This window comes from Nomascus leucogenys, chromosome 17 (assembly GCF_006542625.1).
Source record: "Nomascus leucogenys isolate Asia chromosome 17, Asia_NLE_v1, whole genome shotgun sequence".
Lineage (NCBI taxonomy): Eukaryota > Metazoa > Chordata > Mammalia > Primates > Hylobatidae > Nomascus > Nomascus leucogenys.
The window spans coordinates 69,338,190-69,355,306 of record NC_044397.1 but is presented as its reverse complement, the minus strand read 5'-3'; the positions used below and the strand labels follow the sequence as shown (position 1 = coordinate 69,355,306).

The 17,117-nt window shown below is 35.2% G+C and overlaps 1 protein-coding gene across 4 annotated transcripts in view; it reads left to right on the top strand.

The window, feature by feature from the left end:
* Positions 1-17,117, top strand: part of SEPTIN7 (septin 7) — a 107,497-nt gene that overhangs the window by 64,555 nt on the left and 25,825 nt on the right. For all 4 annotated transcript variants that reach the window (XM_012496808.2, XM_003268897.4, XM_030797469.1 and 1 more), the window contains exons 4-7: positions 335-441; positions 9,411-9,511; positions 10,367-10,501; positions 16,560-16,677. In XM_012496808.2, coding sequence (XP_012352262.1) covers positions 335-441; positions 9,411-9,511; positions 10,367-10,501; positions 16,560-16,677 — 461 coding nt within the window. The remainder of the gene's footprint in view (positions 1-334; positions 442-9,410; positions 9,512-10,366; positions 10,502-16,559; positions 16,678-17,117) is intronic.

Sequence of the window (17,117 nt, the reverse complement as noted above, 5' to 3'; positions counted from 1 at the left end):
AGCGACATATAATCCAACTTGGATTTTTTAATAATGACATTTTTCTTTGGGAATACATTACTGTTAAAAATGTAGATTATTAGATACATTATTTTTAATGAATATAAGTGGTATAATTAGAAGACTGAAAAGAATCCCTGGAAACATGAGTCTAATTTGATAGCTAAGCAACTGAGGACAAGATACTTACTCTCTGTAGCATATTTTCTAATGTCATTTCATTGTCTCACCAAGAAGTACTTGCATAAAGCAAGTTCGATTATAGCATCTGTTGAATATTTAAGATTGGGTAAAGTGGGTGAGTTTAACAGATATTTTCCCTTATTTCTTTTAGGTGAATCTGGATTGGGAAAGTCGACATTAATCAACTCATTATTCCTCACAGATTTGTATTCTCCAGAGTATCCAGGTCCTTCTCATAGAATTAAAAAGACTGTACAGGTATGGATATTAGTATTGCTAATTGATAAGCTGGAATAATATTAATACACACAAAGCACATGTTGTAACTTTTATTATGCTTCCCTTAGAGGTAAGATGCAAATTTGCCCTTAGCCAGTGTAAGATGGTAAATATGACTACATAAAATTAAAAAAAAAAAAAAAAAAGTACAGTTCATCAGAAGAATTATCTTGACTAGAACTTCCCAAATTTGTCTAGAGGACTCTCCTAGAGATGACACTGTGACATAGTAACCAATTCCCCTGGAATTGTGCTATCTAGTATGGTAGTCATTTGCCACATGTTTAAATAAATTAAAATTAGTTAAATTAAAAATGCAATTTCTCATTTGCTCCAGATACATTTCAAGTGCTCAACAGCCCATGTGGCAAGTGGCTGCCATTTTTTGCAGCACATATATGAAGATTTTCATCATTGCAGAAAATTGCATTGGATAGTGTAGAGAAAACATGATTTATAGAAAAGCTATTGTTATTTAAATGTAGTGTTCTATATTAGTCAGTGGGATAATACCATATCATAGTCGAATGGCAATAGCAATTCTGTAAGACTCCCAAGGTATATGTGATCTAATTTACTAGTTCTCAGTCTTTGCTATGCATTCCAATCCTTGGTATCCTGTTAAATTTAGTTCTTCTAATAGGTCTGAGATGGGCTGCAATTTCTACATTTCTAACAAGATCACAGGTGATGCTGATGCTGCTGGATGGTTGATCATACTTCATAGAGCAAGGGGCTAGATTCTAGATATGCACATTTTATTAAATAGTACAGCAGCCTGTAGCCACATGTGGCTATTAATCTTTGAAATGTAGGTGGTCTGAATTGTGATGTTCTGCAAATATAAAATATACCACAGTTGTCTAAGACTGAGCATGGAAAAAAAAATCTCAGTAATTTTTTATATTGACTGTATACTGCAGTGATAATATTTTGGATGTATCAGGTTAAATAAAATTGATTGATTTCACCTTTTTCCTATTTTAAAAGTGGCTACTAAGAAAATTATGAATTATATGATTGACATGGTATTTTTGTTTGGCAGCACTGCTCTAAACTGTTGATTAAAAATATTGTTGGTGAGCTCTGCTATGTGATATATAGGACATGAGCAGAGAGGAGGCAAGTGAACAGTTCTGGCTGGATGGAGTAGGCTTCATTGAGGCAGTGATGCTTGTAGCTGGATTTGAAGAAGTGGTAGTGATCATCCCAGTGCACAGGATGGAGGGACAGTCTGTATATTCTGGGCAGTAACTCATATATATCAAACTACAAGATGCAGTTTAGTAACTAGATCCCAAAGGAGTAATTTTGTGAAGTGAATTTCTTATTTCTCCTTTTCAATGTTTCTATTTCAGGATTTTTTTTTTTTTTTTGGTAACCTTTATAGGGCTTGAGATTTAAAATTACCTGCAAAATTATGCTCTAAAAACTTGATCCTACATGCTTATTTATTTTGTGATAAATACTGGAAATTTTAATCCTAAGCGAGAAAACGAACTTTGAACTTTCTTAATTTGGGTATCTATTATGAATACCTTAATTTAGGTATTTATGAATTTAGATATGCAAGGTAAAACTAACCACTTACCCAAATTAATATACAGTTCATTTCCAGAACCCTAGTTTCTTCTGTGTGCTCACTCTCATTCAGTATTACACCCCCCAAAGATACACACCTTAACTGACTGCTTTCTCCATAGATAAATTTGCCTGTTCTTGAATGTTATATACATATACTTTTTTGTATCTGTTTTCTTTCAGTGAAGATTACATCTGTATTATTTACTCATGTTGGGTGTAGTTCTTTTTCATCATCATATGATACTCCATTGTGTGAATGTATCAGTATATCGTTTATTATTTATTTTAGATAAGCCTTTGGGTTTTCAGTTTTTTACTAATAGGAACATTCTTGTGTATGTCTTGGTGGACTTAGGCACTCATTGCTGTTGTGTGTGCATAAAGATATAAAGGTATTTGAGTCTATTTTCTTTGATTTCTAGTGAAGTTGAACATGTCTTTTGCACTCATTAACTGTTACTAAAGTGTTTTGATAATATTTTCTGTCATTTTCTTACTGATTTATAGGAGTTTTAAAAATCTAACTAATAACCCCCTACATTTTAGATATTGCAGACATTTTCTCCCCAGGCAAGCATCTGTTAAAGATGTGACATGCCCTCAATTTATTAGAATTCTTACATTGGCCTAGCTTCAAAATAAATTGTCTAAACTTATTTTACCTTCCTTTAAAATAACACTTCAAAAATATCCTCTTCTGTTGTGAATATCTTCCCAGAAACTCTCTTTACCTTGAAAACAAAGGGGTAATGGAGGTAAGAATATCTCTAGGAGGATTTTTAAGACAGAGGCCTGTGCACCACCATTAAATATCTTTTCTTTACCAAAAAGAAGACCTGTAACATTTGAGAACCAGATTGATCCTTACTAGAATCCTGTAGAAGTCCTCTTTCCTGATTGAACCATGGAGGTGTTTCTTTTATATGCTGGAAACCACTTGAAGATCATCTAAACTCTTTTGCCTACTTACTCAGGAAAGAACATGCCATATTACAGACAGGGTCAGAGTCATTCAAGAAACCTGAATGTAGTTAAAAAATGAGAATGTAATCTTTTTAATAGTTGGCTGGCTCCTTACCAAGCCCAGTAGTCTAGCAGATGATCTGCCTTTGGAAGCTAATAAACTCTCACAGTAGAGGGGAGTGGTCACCAGTATTGTATCTCAGTCCAGACATATTAGACTGGTAAACATACAGTCCTGAGTTTCAAAAGACAAACGTTTATGAAAATGGGTAGAAAAACCGTCTCCTATTATGTAGCTGAATAAGGAGCAAGATTTTAATAAAGACCACGATCTCATATTCTCATCCCTGGGCATTATCTGTTTGTAAAGAGACTTGTATCTTAGAGGAGATATTCATTCACATTCACAGTCTTAGAAGGAATGGGAAGCTGTGTACACTGAACAGAGAGCTGATTTTTAGCCTACTGTGTGTAAAATAGCGGTTCTGATTCAAGTGAAGTTTTCAGTATTGATAGAAGCTCATTAAGATTAATTCTTAACCTCTTATCTTGGACCTCAGGACCCTGAGTTATATCTGTGCATTTCCAGATGCGAGCTGACACCAGTCCTGGAATTCTTTATACCAGTGCTTCTCAAACTTGAGCGCACATCACAATCACCTGGAAGGCTTGTCGAAACACAGATTGCTGAGTCCCTTTCTTCATGGGTTGCTATATAGCAGGTTTAAGGCAGGGCCCAAATAATTTGTATTTCTGTTTAGTTCTCAGAATGTATTACTGCCAGTCTGGGTACTACATTTTGAGAACAACTGCTCTGCTGCAAACTGGTTTTATCGTGTGTCTGTCAGGGTGAAAGTAGGAGAGGGAAGTGTTTTACCTTAGTTCTTTCAGAATGTTTCAAGTGGAATGAAATGGTACCATGTTCCCTCCATTTTTTACTTATACATATATTTTTCCAAAAGATTGATGAAAATGAAGTGAAATAAAAAATTGAACATTTGAGCTCTAGTTCGTGTTTCAGTATCAAATACAGATACCCAGATTAACAAAATTTTTTGGAAAAATATTGCTTACAATGTTGTATGTATGTTAACAATTAAGCTTTATTTTATAATTTTGTTCCATTTGAAAATTTTTATTTATTTATTTTTGAGATGGAGTCCTGCTCTTTCACCTAGCTGGAGTGCAGTGGCGCGATCTCGGTTCACTACAACCTCCACTTCCAAGGTTCAAGTGTTTCTCCTACCTCAGCCTCCCGAGTACCTGGGATTATAGGCGTGTGCCACCATGCCTGGGTAATTTTTGTATTTTTAGTAGAGATGGGATTTTGCCATGTTGGCCAGGCTGGTCTCGAATTCCTGACCTCACGTGATTCGCCTGCCTCAGCCTCCCAAAGTGCCAGGATTACAGGCGTGAGTCACCACACCTGGCCTGCATTTGAAAATTTTTAAATCATACTTCATGTCACTGAAAGGGTATTATCTGTCCTTTCTTGGGAAGAAATTATCCTTTTTTCTGAGATTAAAGTCCATTTTAATTTTCTCTTAATGTATTAAGATAATTCTTTTGTGTAATGACACTGTTAGATTTTTTAAAGTTCTTAGTTGGAAACTTTACACTGTTCCCCTTTGAAACTTTTTATTGGTCCATGAAGTTTTCTTTTTTTTCCTTTCCGAGATGGTTTTTTGCTCTGTTGCCCAGGCTGGAGTGCAGTAGTATGATCTCAGCTTACTGCAGCCTCCGCTTCCTGGGCTCAAGCAATTCTCCTGCCTTAGCCTCCCGGGTAGCTGGGATTACAGGTGCGTACTACACCCGGCTAATTTTTGTATTTTTAGTAGAGATGGGGTTTCACCGTGTTGGCCAGGCTGGTCTCGAACTCCCGACCTCAACTGATCCTTCCACCTCAGCTTCCCACAGCGCTGGGATTACAGTTGTGAACCACCGCACCCAGCTGGTCCCTGAAGTTTTGTAAATCACTATTGTAGATGAAGTGGGTGCAAAAGTTTTGAAAGTGAGAAAAGGTGAAAGCAGTATGTACATCTCTGGGGTAACATACCTGATAGACTCCTTGAAAAATTTTCACAGAGCCCAATCAGGAAACTCTCCGGTTGACGGTTGGTCCAGTTTTGAGTTTTTGAGCCATTCACATAACATATTTGAATGCTTGTCTTAAGCTAAGTTTTGGGGCTATAATGATGATAGACAAAAAGTTCTCAAAGATCTCACAATTGTGGGAAAAATATGGACAAACAATTATGACTTAGTGAGAAAGATGCTTTTGTAAGGTGCTGTAGAGGTGACCTTGGCAAGGTAAATTTTAATGAAGTGGTAGCAAGATGGCAGTGGGTTGAGAAGTGAGTGGTGGGTCAGTGAAGATGGGTGATGGCTATTAAGGAAGGGATGAAAAGGGATACCTAGGAGTGAATATAGAGGACTCAGAGAGTGGTTTGATGATTTCTAAAAGAGACCTGAGAATGGTTATATCCTGTGGCAAGTCATTCTCTAACAAATGAGAGATTGAAGATAGAGGGGAAATAGTGTAAACAGTTGTCAAGATGAATTTAAAATGGAAATTAATCAGTTCCCTAGAATAGATTGAGAAATTAGCTTTAGGAAAAAGATATATTTCACACAAACTGTACCATGGAAGGTACAGTGCTGATTCAGACAGACTGGGAATGGTCTCCTTTTTAAGTGAGGATATGAGGTACTTCACTGAGCATTGTGACAGACATGGGCTTGGGAAGAGCCTACTGGGAAATGGGAGAGGCATGAGACTAAGGAGCACATAAGAGGATTATTAGCAGGGAAATTCTTGTTGAGGTTGAAGGTCATGAATTTTATGGTATAGGAATAGAAAGATGTGTTAATCCAGAGTGGGATTTGAGTTGGAAAGGGAAAGAAATAAAGGTTTTGGGAAGGAGGTTGCTAATAGAAAATGAGAGGGGCAGGGGATTTGAGGTCTCAGCGTGAGGAGACAGGGATATGAGAGGTAGAGAGGTTCAGAATAGAAGGCCAAGTTAGAGTTTTGGGATCACCTTTCTTCTCAATAAAGTAGTTCTGGGTCTTGATGAGAAGGAAATATTCTTTAAGCATAACTGTTTTACTATTGGTCACTTCCTCTTTCATTTTCTTGTGGAACACGATGAAACATGTAAGATGATATTTGTCTTTTGAGCCAATAAATAAGCAAAATAGATAGTTCTTGTGTTTGAGCTAAGTGGAGTATCAGGCCATTCAAATGTCTTCAGAGTTTTGGCTGTAATGCTACCTCTTGAGCAAGTGAAGGTAGAGGTAAGTTCTTGACAGAAAATTTTAACCCTCTCTTCAAAATGTTATGTTCTGAATTAAATAACATTTTTTATTTACCTTAATAAGTGGCATGTAAACATTAAGTTAGGTTAGTTTATATGAAGCTGTATAATAAACATTGTTTGACTTTTTTTCCTCAGATTCTAAAACCGAAAACTCAGTATACTGGAACTCTTGTATACTGTATACACTCAGTATTAGAAAATGAGTACCTTGGATTTCTGGAATCTCAGATGCCAAAAGAGGTCTCAATAGATTAATTATACATAGATGATGCATAGACGATAGCTTTAGTTTTATTTTTCAGGAAAAAACAGTTGAAAATGCCCTTGATTCATTCTTTTGGTATTAAATTATGCAGCTAATCTTAGAGAACCCTGAGTGATGCCATAAAATATGTTGATGTGACCTGCTGAAGGAAAGTGCATGGGAAAGTGGCCATTTGGAATAGATTTGTTAAGAAAAGTTTGAAATTCTTGGACTTGAACTAATTTGTTTTCCATGGATCCCATGAGGATACTTGTAAAACCAGATGATAGGATACAGTTGGATCCTGTGAATGGCACTAGTTTACAGTTATGTTTTCTGGATCTCTTCCATATGTCACTGACTTCTTTGTATTTGACCACGTATGGATACACAGAATTTCGTAGGCCAGAGAAGAAAAGAAGCTTTATAAACATTCCTTAAAGTGTGTAAAATACCAATCTTCATTTGTCTTAGCAAGTCAATAAGTAATTAAGTTGTTGAACTGATTTTTTTTTAAAACAGGGAAATAGCTTAAAATTTAAGCTGTTAAGTTAAAATGTGTAATTGATATACTGCATATTACTGAAGGTAGAATGGGCTTTGTTTGGTAATAAAGGAACCAGAAATAGTTTGAAGTAAAATTGGGAGATGATTCATGTAGATTAACTATATTGTTGTGTCACTTTCTAGTATATAGTACTATGTTATTTAAAAGAGTAAGTAGGTAAAGGAGTGGTATGATTACTTTGGATATTTCTGCTTCAGCCACAGTTACCATGAATAAATGATCTGTCTTTATAAAGGAGATGGAGGTGAATTCAAGATATTGAGATGTTAGATTTGACTGGGTTGTCCTTTGGTTAGAAGATCACCAGATAAAATGTAAACCTCCTAAACTAGATGAGATGATACCATTAAACATTTTTTTTGGCCCAGCACTTTGGGAGGCCGAAATGGGAAGATCACTTGAACCCAGGAGTGAGGCTGCAGTAAGCTATAATCTGCCATGCACTCCAGCCTGAGCAACAGAGTGAGACCCTGACTAAAAAAAAAAAAAAAAAAAAAAAAAAAAGTTTTTCCTTTGATTCTTATGATCTCACACTGATGAATCTGATTGTTTTCTCTGAGTTATTTTGCCTCCCTCATGTTATTAGGGTAACCTGATAATAGACATGTTATCTTAGTTGTGTGGTATGTGACAGTGATCTCCTAAATATTACAATTCTTATTGATGTTTACTTTTTTAATCTACAGATTAATGATAATACATATTAATACTTAACATTCAGATTGCCAATAGTATATATTTGGTGGGTAAATATCTTTCGGATCTGCAAAATTTTCACTGATAGTTTATATCAGGATCAAAGCAGTTTAAAGAACATTAAAAGATAAGAATTTGGCATCTTATTTCTCTAAAAGATAAGTCATGCATGTCCACATCTCAGGCAATTTTTTTCAGTTTTAATAAGTTTTATTCCTGATAATAAAATTTTTTTAACAGAAAACTCTTGATTGCTGTAGACCTCTGCTGTGTATTCGGTAGTCACTAGCCATATGTGGCTATTTAAGTTAATTCAAATTAAATAAAATTAAATATCAACTCCTCATTTGCACTAGTCAGATTTCAAGGACTAAGTAGCCACATGGACAAGTGGAAGGTGGTGTTCAGTTGCTGCTCATAATAGTTGATACCCCAGGATTTGGAGATGCAGTGTGGATACACAACAATTCCATCATCTCAGAAAGTGTTATTGGATAGTGTGGCTACAGACTTTTCTTGCTCAGCAATCTTAGTCTCTGCATGTTAGTCTCTTCATGCATCAGGTAGCATCTATAAAACATGCCGAAAGGAAGTAGGCTATCTCTAAAAGTGTCCCCAACTTTTTGTCTTGTAAATTAGCTTATCAGCATACTTGGAGCCTCTAGCCTTAATAAGGACTTGATATAAATGTATTATCAGGAGAAAGTCTACCTTTTTCTGGAGGAATTATTCCCTTTTCATTTGAATCTGTGTTTGCTTTATTTTGGGTTCCTGAAAACTGATACTTTGCATTTAACAGCAGCGTATGCCCAGGATGAATGATAATACATCTTCTGATACAGAGCTTGAGGTTACAGAATATCTTAAATAGTTCCAGGAACTGTTGTTATCATGTAAGTCCAATAATCAGTTGGTAAAGTTTCACCCTACCAGAATACACTTTTTTTTTAAAAAAAAACCGTCTGGACTTTTGCTGATTACATTGTCCAGAATGTGGAGTATCACATTTGAGAAAAGGATTGGATCCTAGCCATAACATAAATACAAGGGTAATACATCCATGCTGAGAAAGATTAAGGAATGATAGTAAGTTTATTTGAGTGAATGGTTGGGGCCCAACTTGATAGAGAATAGTCCAGGAAGACATTTACTGTAAATGGTAGATTAGATGTTCTTCTCTGATTAATTACATTTGAACTCTGTGAATTATTAAATCACTCAAACTGCTTATTTGTATTATTAGATGCACATTTAAGTTATATAAGTACTACATGTCTTTAGTGGTGATCACTATTTTATCAGTTCCTCTGTCTTTATACCAAGTATGAGTCATAAACCCAGTATGAATTTGCCAAGAGATTGGCAGACTATTTGTATATATGCTTTTCTTTCAAATAATCTGGATTTCCAATGCCTGCCATCATCGATTCTAAAGATAATGTGGTAGTAGGTAGATTTAATTTGCTAACAGTTTCCCAGTTGGTTTTGATAAACTCGAGCATCCCTACCATCACCCCTTGTAGGAAATCACTGGTGTAATGTATGATATTAACATCTGCACCAATTACTCTTACAGGTGGAACAATCCAAAGTTTTAATCAAAGAAGGTGGTGTTCAGTTGCTGCTCACAATAGTCGATACCCCAGGATTTGGAGATGCAGTGGATAATAGTAATTGGTAAGAAGGGTTTGTCCTCACAACTTCGCAGTGCATTTGGGGTACTGGGGTGGTTAAACTTTTTCTTCTTAACATTTTAAAACTTCTCATCTTAGCAAAGGTCACCAAACTTCAAGTAACATGACTTGGGTTTGTATACCAACTTTGCCACTTATCTGACAAAGTTGTTTAACTTCTTTGAACCCGTTTACTTTTCTATAAAATGGAGATAATACCTATCATAAAATTGTTTTTAAGACGTATTCTAAAATAACATAGCTAAATAGAAGAATTCTCATTATTGTAAGAAATTTAAAACTGTTCACTTTAATTTTATCCATTGGTATAAATTCTATCTCAATCCTAATTTAAACCTGATATTTAGACTTTCAGTTTTTCTGTAAGTCCAAAGTGAAGAAAACAACTATGAAATTTTAGTCTGAAGTAATTATCTTAGTATAATTAATACTTTTATTTTTGTTTGAATTCACATTGTTTTTGAGGTAATTCTCTGTCGACTCTTAAAACTCCCAAGTTCATCATGAAGTTTTTTTATTATTTAAAGTAATCTCTCATTTGAAATTTAAAACTGAATATAATTGTTTTCATATTATGGAGTGTGTTATTATACTTATTAGTGCAAATAATATGCTAATATTTAGCTGTGTTTTGACAATAGTTTATTTTCTTTGGAAAGTTTTGAAATAATAAAGATTTATTCAACATAATTTATATTTTCGAATATATAGAATAACTTGACATATCTTCTACTGGTAAATTCATTTTGCCCATTTGAAAATACTGATTATTGTCCTTCAACAATCATCAGTTAATTCATATGTAGGATTGCAACTTGTGTTTATTTGCGTTCTATAGCTGGCAGCCTGTTATCGACTACATTGATAGTAAATTTGAGGACTACCTAAATGCAGAATCACGAGTGAACAGACGTCAGATGCCTGATAACAGGGTGCAGTGTTGTTTATACTTCATTGCTCCTTCAGGACATGGGTCAGTACCTTGATACTTCTGATTCCTTTTTTTGTTGTTGTTGTTTACTGTTACCTTTATGTGCATACTTTAGTAATCTTTAAGTTTGTGAAGTACATACAACTATACCCATTATGAAGTACTAAATTTCATGTAGAAATGTCTTAGTTGAAAAGCCTTTTTAAGTCGTATATAAGCTAACAGTGATTTTACTCCTTAGTTCTTCATTCATAAGAATTTTCCCTGCTTCATGGAAATAAACAGTGTTGCCACCGTGGTTTGAGGTCTCAATGTGGCAAATTTAGCTTTCATGTTGACCACTCTGCTACTAATAGAAATACCAAATAAAGAGAAGCAGCCATACCAGTTAGACATATTCAAAATAAATCCAAAGATGCTATTTATTATAAATTTAATAAGAGATGATTATCAAAAACACTTGCATGCCAATGTTTTCTTGTGCCATTTCTTTCTACAATAAATCTGTTTGGCTTCTGTTTCACCTTCGCTGTCATAGACGTGTTGTTTAGGTATCATATTGTCATTACTAACCTTTTGTTTATTAGGACTTAAGACCTAAGAATCTAGACATTAATCTGATCTGATTGTTCTGTTTGTTATAGTTAGCCGGTACTCTCTTTTTTTGTTCTTTGTGCTTCCCCTGTCATTTTGAGTACATATATGTGTCATTGACAACTGCAGAATTTTCCAATTATTCTTCCTCAGTCTTTTCCTTTGGGTAAGTAACTCAGCATATATAATTCAGCCACCTGATGATTGTAACTCCACCATCTCTCCACCAAAAGAACTGTAGTAGCATCAGGCTAAATAGCATTAAGTTATCTAACACTCACATTACAGTAGTGTAAACCAATTCCTTCAAGTATACCTTTCTCTTCTATTTTTGGCTTCTTGCTCTCTTTTATTTTTTTATAGATAGGTCAGTGCCCATTATCACTCTAGATGGATAAGGGAGCCTTAATTATATACTTATATTTTTGCACTGCCAGATTGGAGTGCGGTAAAGATGTTTCTTCTTTTATGTCTAATATTCTTTTACAGTGCTCTCAGTTTACATATTTAAATCACTAAACTGACTGACTTAAAAGGCTCAAAAAAAGTAATCTCAAAAATACACACTATATAACCTTTTATGAGTATTTATGTAGCTACTTGAATTTATATTTTTAAGTCATTCTCGTTTAACTTGTCAGAGCCTTTTCCTGTAAGCCAGCAGAGTGAAATCTTAACCTGCAGTTAAGTCAATAAAATTTGTCAGCTTATAACCAATTTTATTATTTTAGATCTTCTGGACTCTCTCCAAGTTTAGTGATTCTCATGAAATCACATTCCTCCCATCCCCTTGGGGAAAATTTTATTTCTTAAAATTGCATGGGAGATGAGAGCTTTTTTAAAAGGACAAATTTTTATATTCAAATGATATGTAGTGGCTTTATGCCATTTCTTATTTGTCACAAGGGGTAAAATGTTTAAAATTGCTATTTCTTATATAAAAAAATGTGCCTTTGAACAATTTCTCAGTTTATTTTTAGAAATGGAGCAAAGTTTTGCCCTTTGATACATGATATTGTGGATTAAGTGAAGGAATATGACACAATTTTATGTATAGAGTTTCAGATATCCTGCTCACTACAGACTGAAATTCCATGCAGTCTAATAGATGAATCAGAGCCTTTCCATCTTGTCTGGGTAGTCCCTGGGTTCCCTTTTTGGAGGGATTTGTTTTTAGAGTAATTATAAATTGGTCCAACAGTGTACTTTCAGTGCCTCCTACCTCCCTCTACCAAGTATGAACTGCATGCATGGCTAATTTATGATTTCAGCTATTATTGCTTCATTTGCATTGTTCACTATTTTGTAATTGTTATTAAAATAAAAAACTGACTTGGAACATGAATTTTAAAATGGTGTTTTATCCTTCTAATATTGATTACCACTTTTAGAAAAATTGGTGTCATCCAGTGAGTTTTATACAGAAGGATTTTTTCTCTTATACATACGTACGTATGTACGTACATACATACATACATACATACATAAAAAAAAAATTGTCATTTTCCCTGTGGTTGTTCATTATGCTGTAGACTTTGAGGTTAAATAGTCTTTTCTCTCTAGTATGGGTTTATCTTCTAGAAACGAAGGATTTTCTATTGCCTGAAAACAAGATTTAAAAACTAAATTTATTGATGAAAAGACCAGCCAATATAAAACTAAATGGACAGAGGAAAAAATTCAACCAGAATGTAATATACGTTTGAACTAAATGTTTTCTGTTGCTGACATTTTGTAGGCTTCTGAAATTTAATGGGACTTTTACAAGGTTAACCTTTTTTCCTAAAGTTTAATTTTAAACTGACTTAAATATTCTTCGACCCTTTGGTTATATTTAAGAAGTTGACTTCCCTAATTTCCTTGTCATGTTTATTTTTAAATATCTTTCTTTCTAGAAGTTGGGATATTATAATAAATATTCAGCAAGTATTGTTTTGCATTTAAGTATAAAATCGTGTTATTTGGATTTTAATAGTTTATATTAAATGCCCTTAAGATTTATTAAAATTTTAGATTAACTGAACTCTGCTTTTTTGTCACTGGATTAATAAGCAGGCTTATATCTGACATAACAGCTTAATGAGGTAACGGCAGTTTAAATTTGTCATGAGTATAAATTGAAAAACCATAACAATTTAGAAATCTGAGATTGAATATTTCATGGCATTTATATTTAGTGTTTTATGTAATGATTAATGAAAAGAAGCAAAACTTAAATTTTTTTTCAAAAATGGATAGGTTCAGGCCAGATGCAGTGGCTTACACCTGTAATCCCAGCACTTTGGGGACCAAGGCAGGAGGATTGCTCGAGGCCACAGACTAGGCAACATAGTGAGATCCCATCTCTACAAAAAATTATAAAGTTGAGGCTGGGCGCAGTGGCTCACACCTGTAATTCTAGCACTTTGAGAGGCTGAGGCAGGTGGATCACCTGAGGTCAGGAGTTCAAGACCAGCCTGGCCAACATGGTGAAACCTTGTCTCTACTAAAAATACAAAAATTAGCCGGGCTTGGTGGTGGATGCCTGTAATCCCAGCTACTCAGGAGGCTGAGGCAGGAGAATTGCTTGAACCCAGGAGGCGGAGGTCACAGTGAGCCAAGATTGTGCCACTGCACTCCAGACTGGGCAATAAGAGTGAAACTAAAAAAAAAAAAAAAAATTAGTTGGGCATGGTGGCACACTCTGTAGTCCTAGCTACTCAGGAGACAAAGTGGAAGAATTGGAGACTATGGTGAGCTATGACTACACCACTGCACTCCAGCCTGGGTGACAGAGCAAGACCCTGTCAAAAAAATAATAAAAATGAATAGGTTCTTTTAGTTAACACTAGTGAGGCAAGAACACAGTTTACAGATAATATAAACAGTGTTATTCCATCTACACACACTTTTTTCATTGTGCTCCCTATTCTCTGAATGCCAATGTCAATGTTCAGGGGATTTAAGACAAGGAGAATTAGAATAGGAGGCAGCTATCTTAATTCTCCATGTTTGCTTTCTCCCCCTCACTGTCTCTGTCTTTCTGCCTGTCAGCCTTACTACCACAGTAAAGTATATACAGTAATCTTTGTTAGTAAAAAGGACTGGACTATCTTATTGGTCTTAGGGTCCTAATCCCCCCCAATTTTAATATATATGTTTCTCTTTCTTCATTTTAAAATGTCAGGCAATTCAATTATTAGTATTAGTCAATAAAATTATTAACAGAATGAGACCTTTATTTCATTTTTCTCATGTTTTTATAAAAGTTAAGGAATACCACTTTAGAATGGTAGTCCTTTGCAAAATATTTCTAGTGTCTTCATTTATTCTTGTGAAACATTCAACTTTATTTAGTCCACAGTATATTCCAGATTTGAGGACTTTGATTCTCATTTAGAATTACTAAAGGACATAAGGAAAATCACAGTAGCTTACTTTTTTTGTCAACAAATATTTGGGCACCTTCTAGAGTGTTAGATACCACGCTGGGTGCTGAGGATACAGATGAATTGAGATAAGGCCCTGACTGTAGAGGGTATTTCAGTGAGAAGATGGGAGAAACAAATACAGATGCTCCTCAACTTGGGACAGGGTTACATAAACCCATCATAAGTTGAAGATATGTTTAATAGCGTAGCCTACATTTATTTCATCTAACATAAAACCTATTTTATAATAATGTGTTGAATATCTCATGTAATTTATTTAATACTGTACTGAAAGTAAAAAAAAACAGAATGGTTGTATGGTTTCTATTCCATGTGTATTGCTTGCACACTATCAAAAAGTTGAAAAATTTTTAAGTGGAACTATAGTTAATGAGGACCCATCTGTATGCAGGCAGCATTTACGGTACGGCACATTAAGTGTTGTTACCACATAGAAATATGTCTAGTCTTAGGTTAGAGAAGGATTCCCAGTGGAAATTGGATCGTAAGCCAGTATCCTAAAGGATGAATAGGAATTAGCCAGGCCAAGGAGACGGAGGATGAGAATGGAGGGTGTTCCAGCCAAGGTAGTAGCCTGTGGCCAGATGTCAAAGTATGATGTTTTCAAGGAATTGTAAGAAATTCAAAAAGGCTGGCACATTGGAAGTAGGAGGCGAAAGAAAGGCCAGGAATGCTAAGATATGAGGTTAGCTTGAGAATCTGTCTTCACAAGCTTCGTAGGCCATTCTAGTTAAGGCATCTGGCCTTTAATAAGATTTTTGGTCAGGTCATAACTCTATAAGATTTGGATTTAGAAAGACCGCTCTGACTTCAGTACGGATGATTCGTATTGTAGTTATTCATTCCAAAGGTCTTGGTGGCCTAGACTAAAGTAATGGAAATGGAGATATACATACATCATACACACACACATCTATGCACATACTATATATATGGGAATAGGATTAGAGGAGGGGAAGAATCCTAGGTTTCACACTTGAGTAATTGGGAAGATTGTAGTGCCATTCACTGAGATAGGAAGCATAGAAGAGGGAAAATGGGGGTTCAGATGAGCTTTTGATTTTAAGGAGCCCATGGAACACCCAGGTAGCATATCCACTGGGTAAACACAAATCTGGAACTTAACAGTGAGATATGAGCTGTATATGAAGATTTGGAAGTCAGTTGACCAAGTGAAGATAATTGAAATCTATTGTAGTCATAATAATTGTACTGAATGTAGAGTAAGAAGAGAAAGCCTGGTAGGGAATTCTAAAGAATGTACTTCTTTAGGGACTAGCTTACTAAGAGGATCCTGAAAAGTATCCTAAGAAAGAAGAGCTTGTGAGAGAATAAGTAATGGTAAGTACCATGATAGAAGTATTTAGTCACCTTCTTGAAAGTACAGAGGCAAACTAGAGGCAGCAGCCAGATTGTAATGAATAAAAGGGATGTTGAAGATTATCTTGTGAGCATCTTGTCAGAGAAAGATAGTTGGTCGCAAGAACTGAATGTGGAGTTGAAAGAGGACTACCATTTTTCATTTTTAAAAAATCCTCCAGCCTGGGCAACCTGGCGAGACACTGTGTCTACAACAAATACAAAAATTAGGCAGGCATGGTGGTGCGCACCTGTAGTCCCAGCTACTCAGGAGGCTGAGGTGGGAGGATCTGAGCCTGGGAGGTGGATTGCAGTGAGCTGAGGTTACACCACTGCACTCCACCCAGGGCAACAGAGTGAGACCCTGTCTTAAAAAATTAAATAAAATAAAATTTTAAAACCTTGTAAATTTTGAGTAATAAATATAGAGATAATTCTAGGAAAGTCTATTAGGAGCCTTTCTGGTTTTTCCAATTCCTCTTTAGGGCCAAAACCCTGTGACCAGGGTTCAAGGGCAGGAGTCAAAGCCTTAGCCACTCCAATGCTTCTTGAAGTCCTGTTCTACCTAACTTTTGCTGGCCTAATACATCTTCAGAGTGTTTCTGATAAGTAAGTAAAGTAGTTACATTGTATTTAACTAGCATTGGGGATGTGAAGAATATTGTTCTCCCAAACTGATCAATTCAGTCATATTAATTAAATACTGTGTATTTCAGACTTAAACCATTGGATATTGAGTTTATGAAGCGTTTGCATGAAAAAGTGAATATCATCCCACTTATTGCCAAAGCAGACACACTCACACCAGAGGAATGCCAACAGTTTAAAAAACAGGTGAGCAGGATGTGTTAACCCAGGTTTCTTATACCATTCTCATAATTTGCAGTTTTTACTATTTTTAGTATAATGTGTTGCAATCCGTTCCTCTTACTGCTTTACTACATTGTCATTTATACTGTATTAAAAATAACTCTTCCATCTTCTGCCTTTGTCAGTTTTTAAATATGGCTGTTTTAAGTGTTCTGTAATAACACCCCCACACAGACAATTTCTTCCCATACTCTTTAGAATTTTTTTCTTTTCTTTTCTTTTTTTTTTTTTTTTTTTTTTGAATTATTTTCTTAGAACGAATTCCCAGGAAGCGGAGGCTGTGATTGTTTTTATGGGTCTTTATCTCCCCACTCCCCATTTTGTCGTGGTGCTTTCCCAATAATACAAATTTGTTTTATAAAGCGTACATCTGTTTCACTGTGACTTTGCCAGTATTATTATTT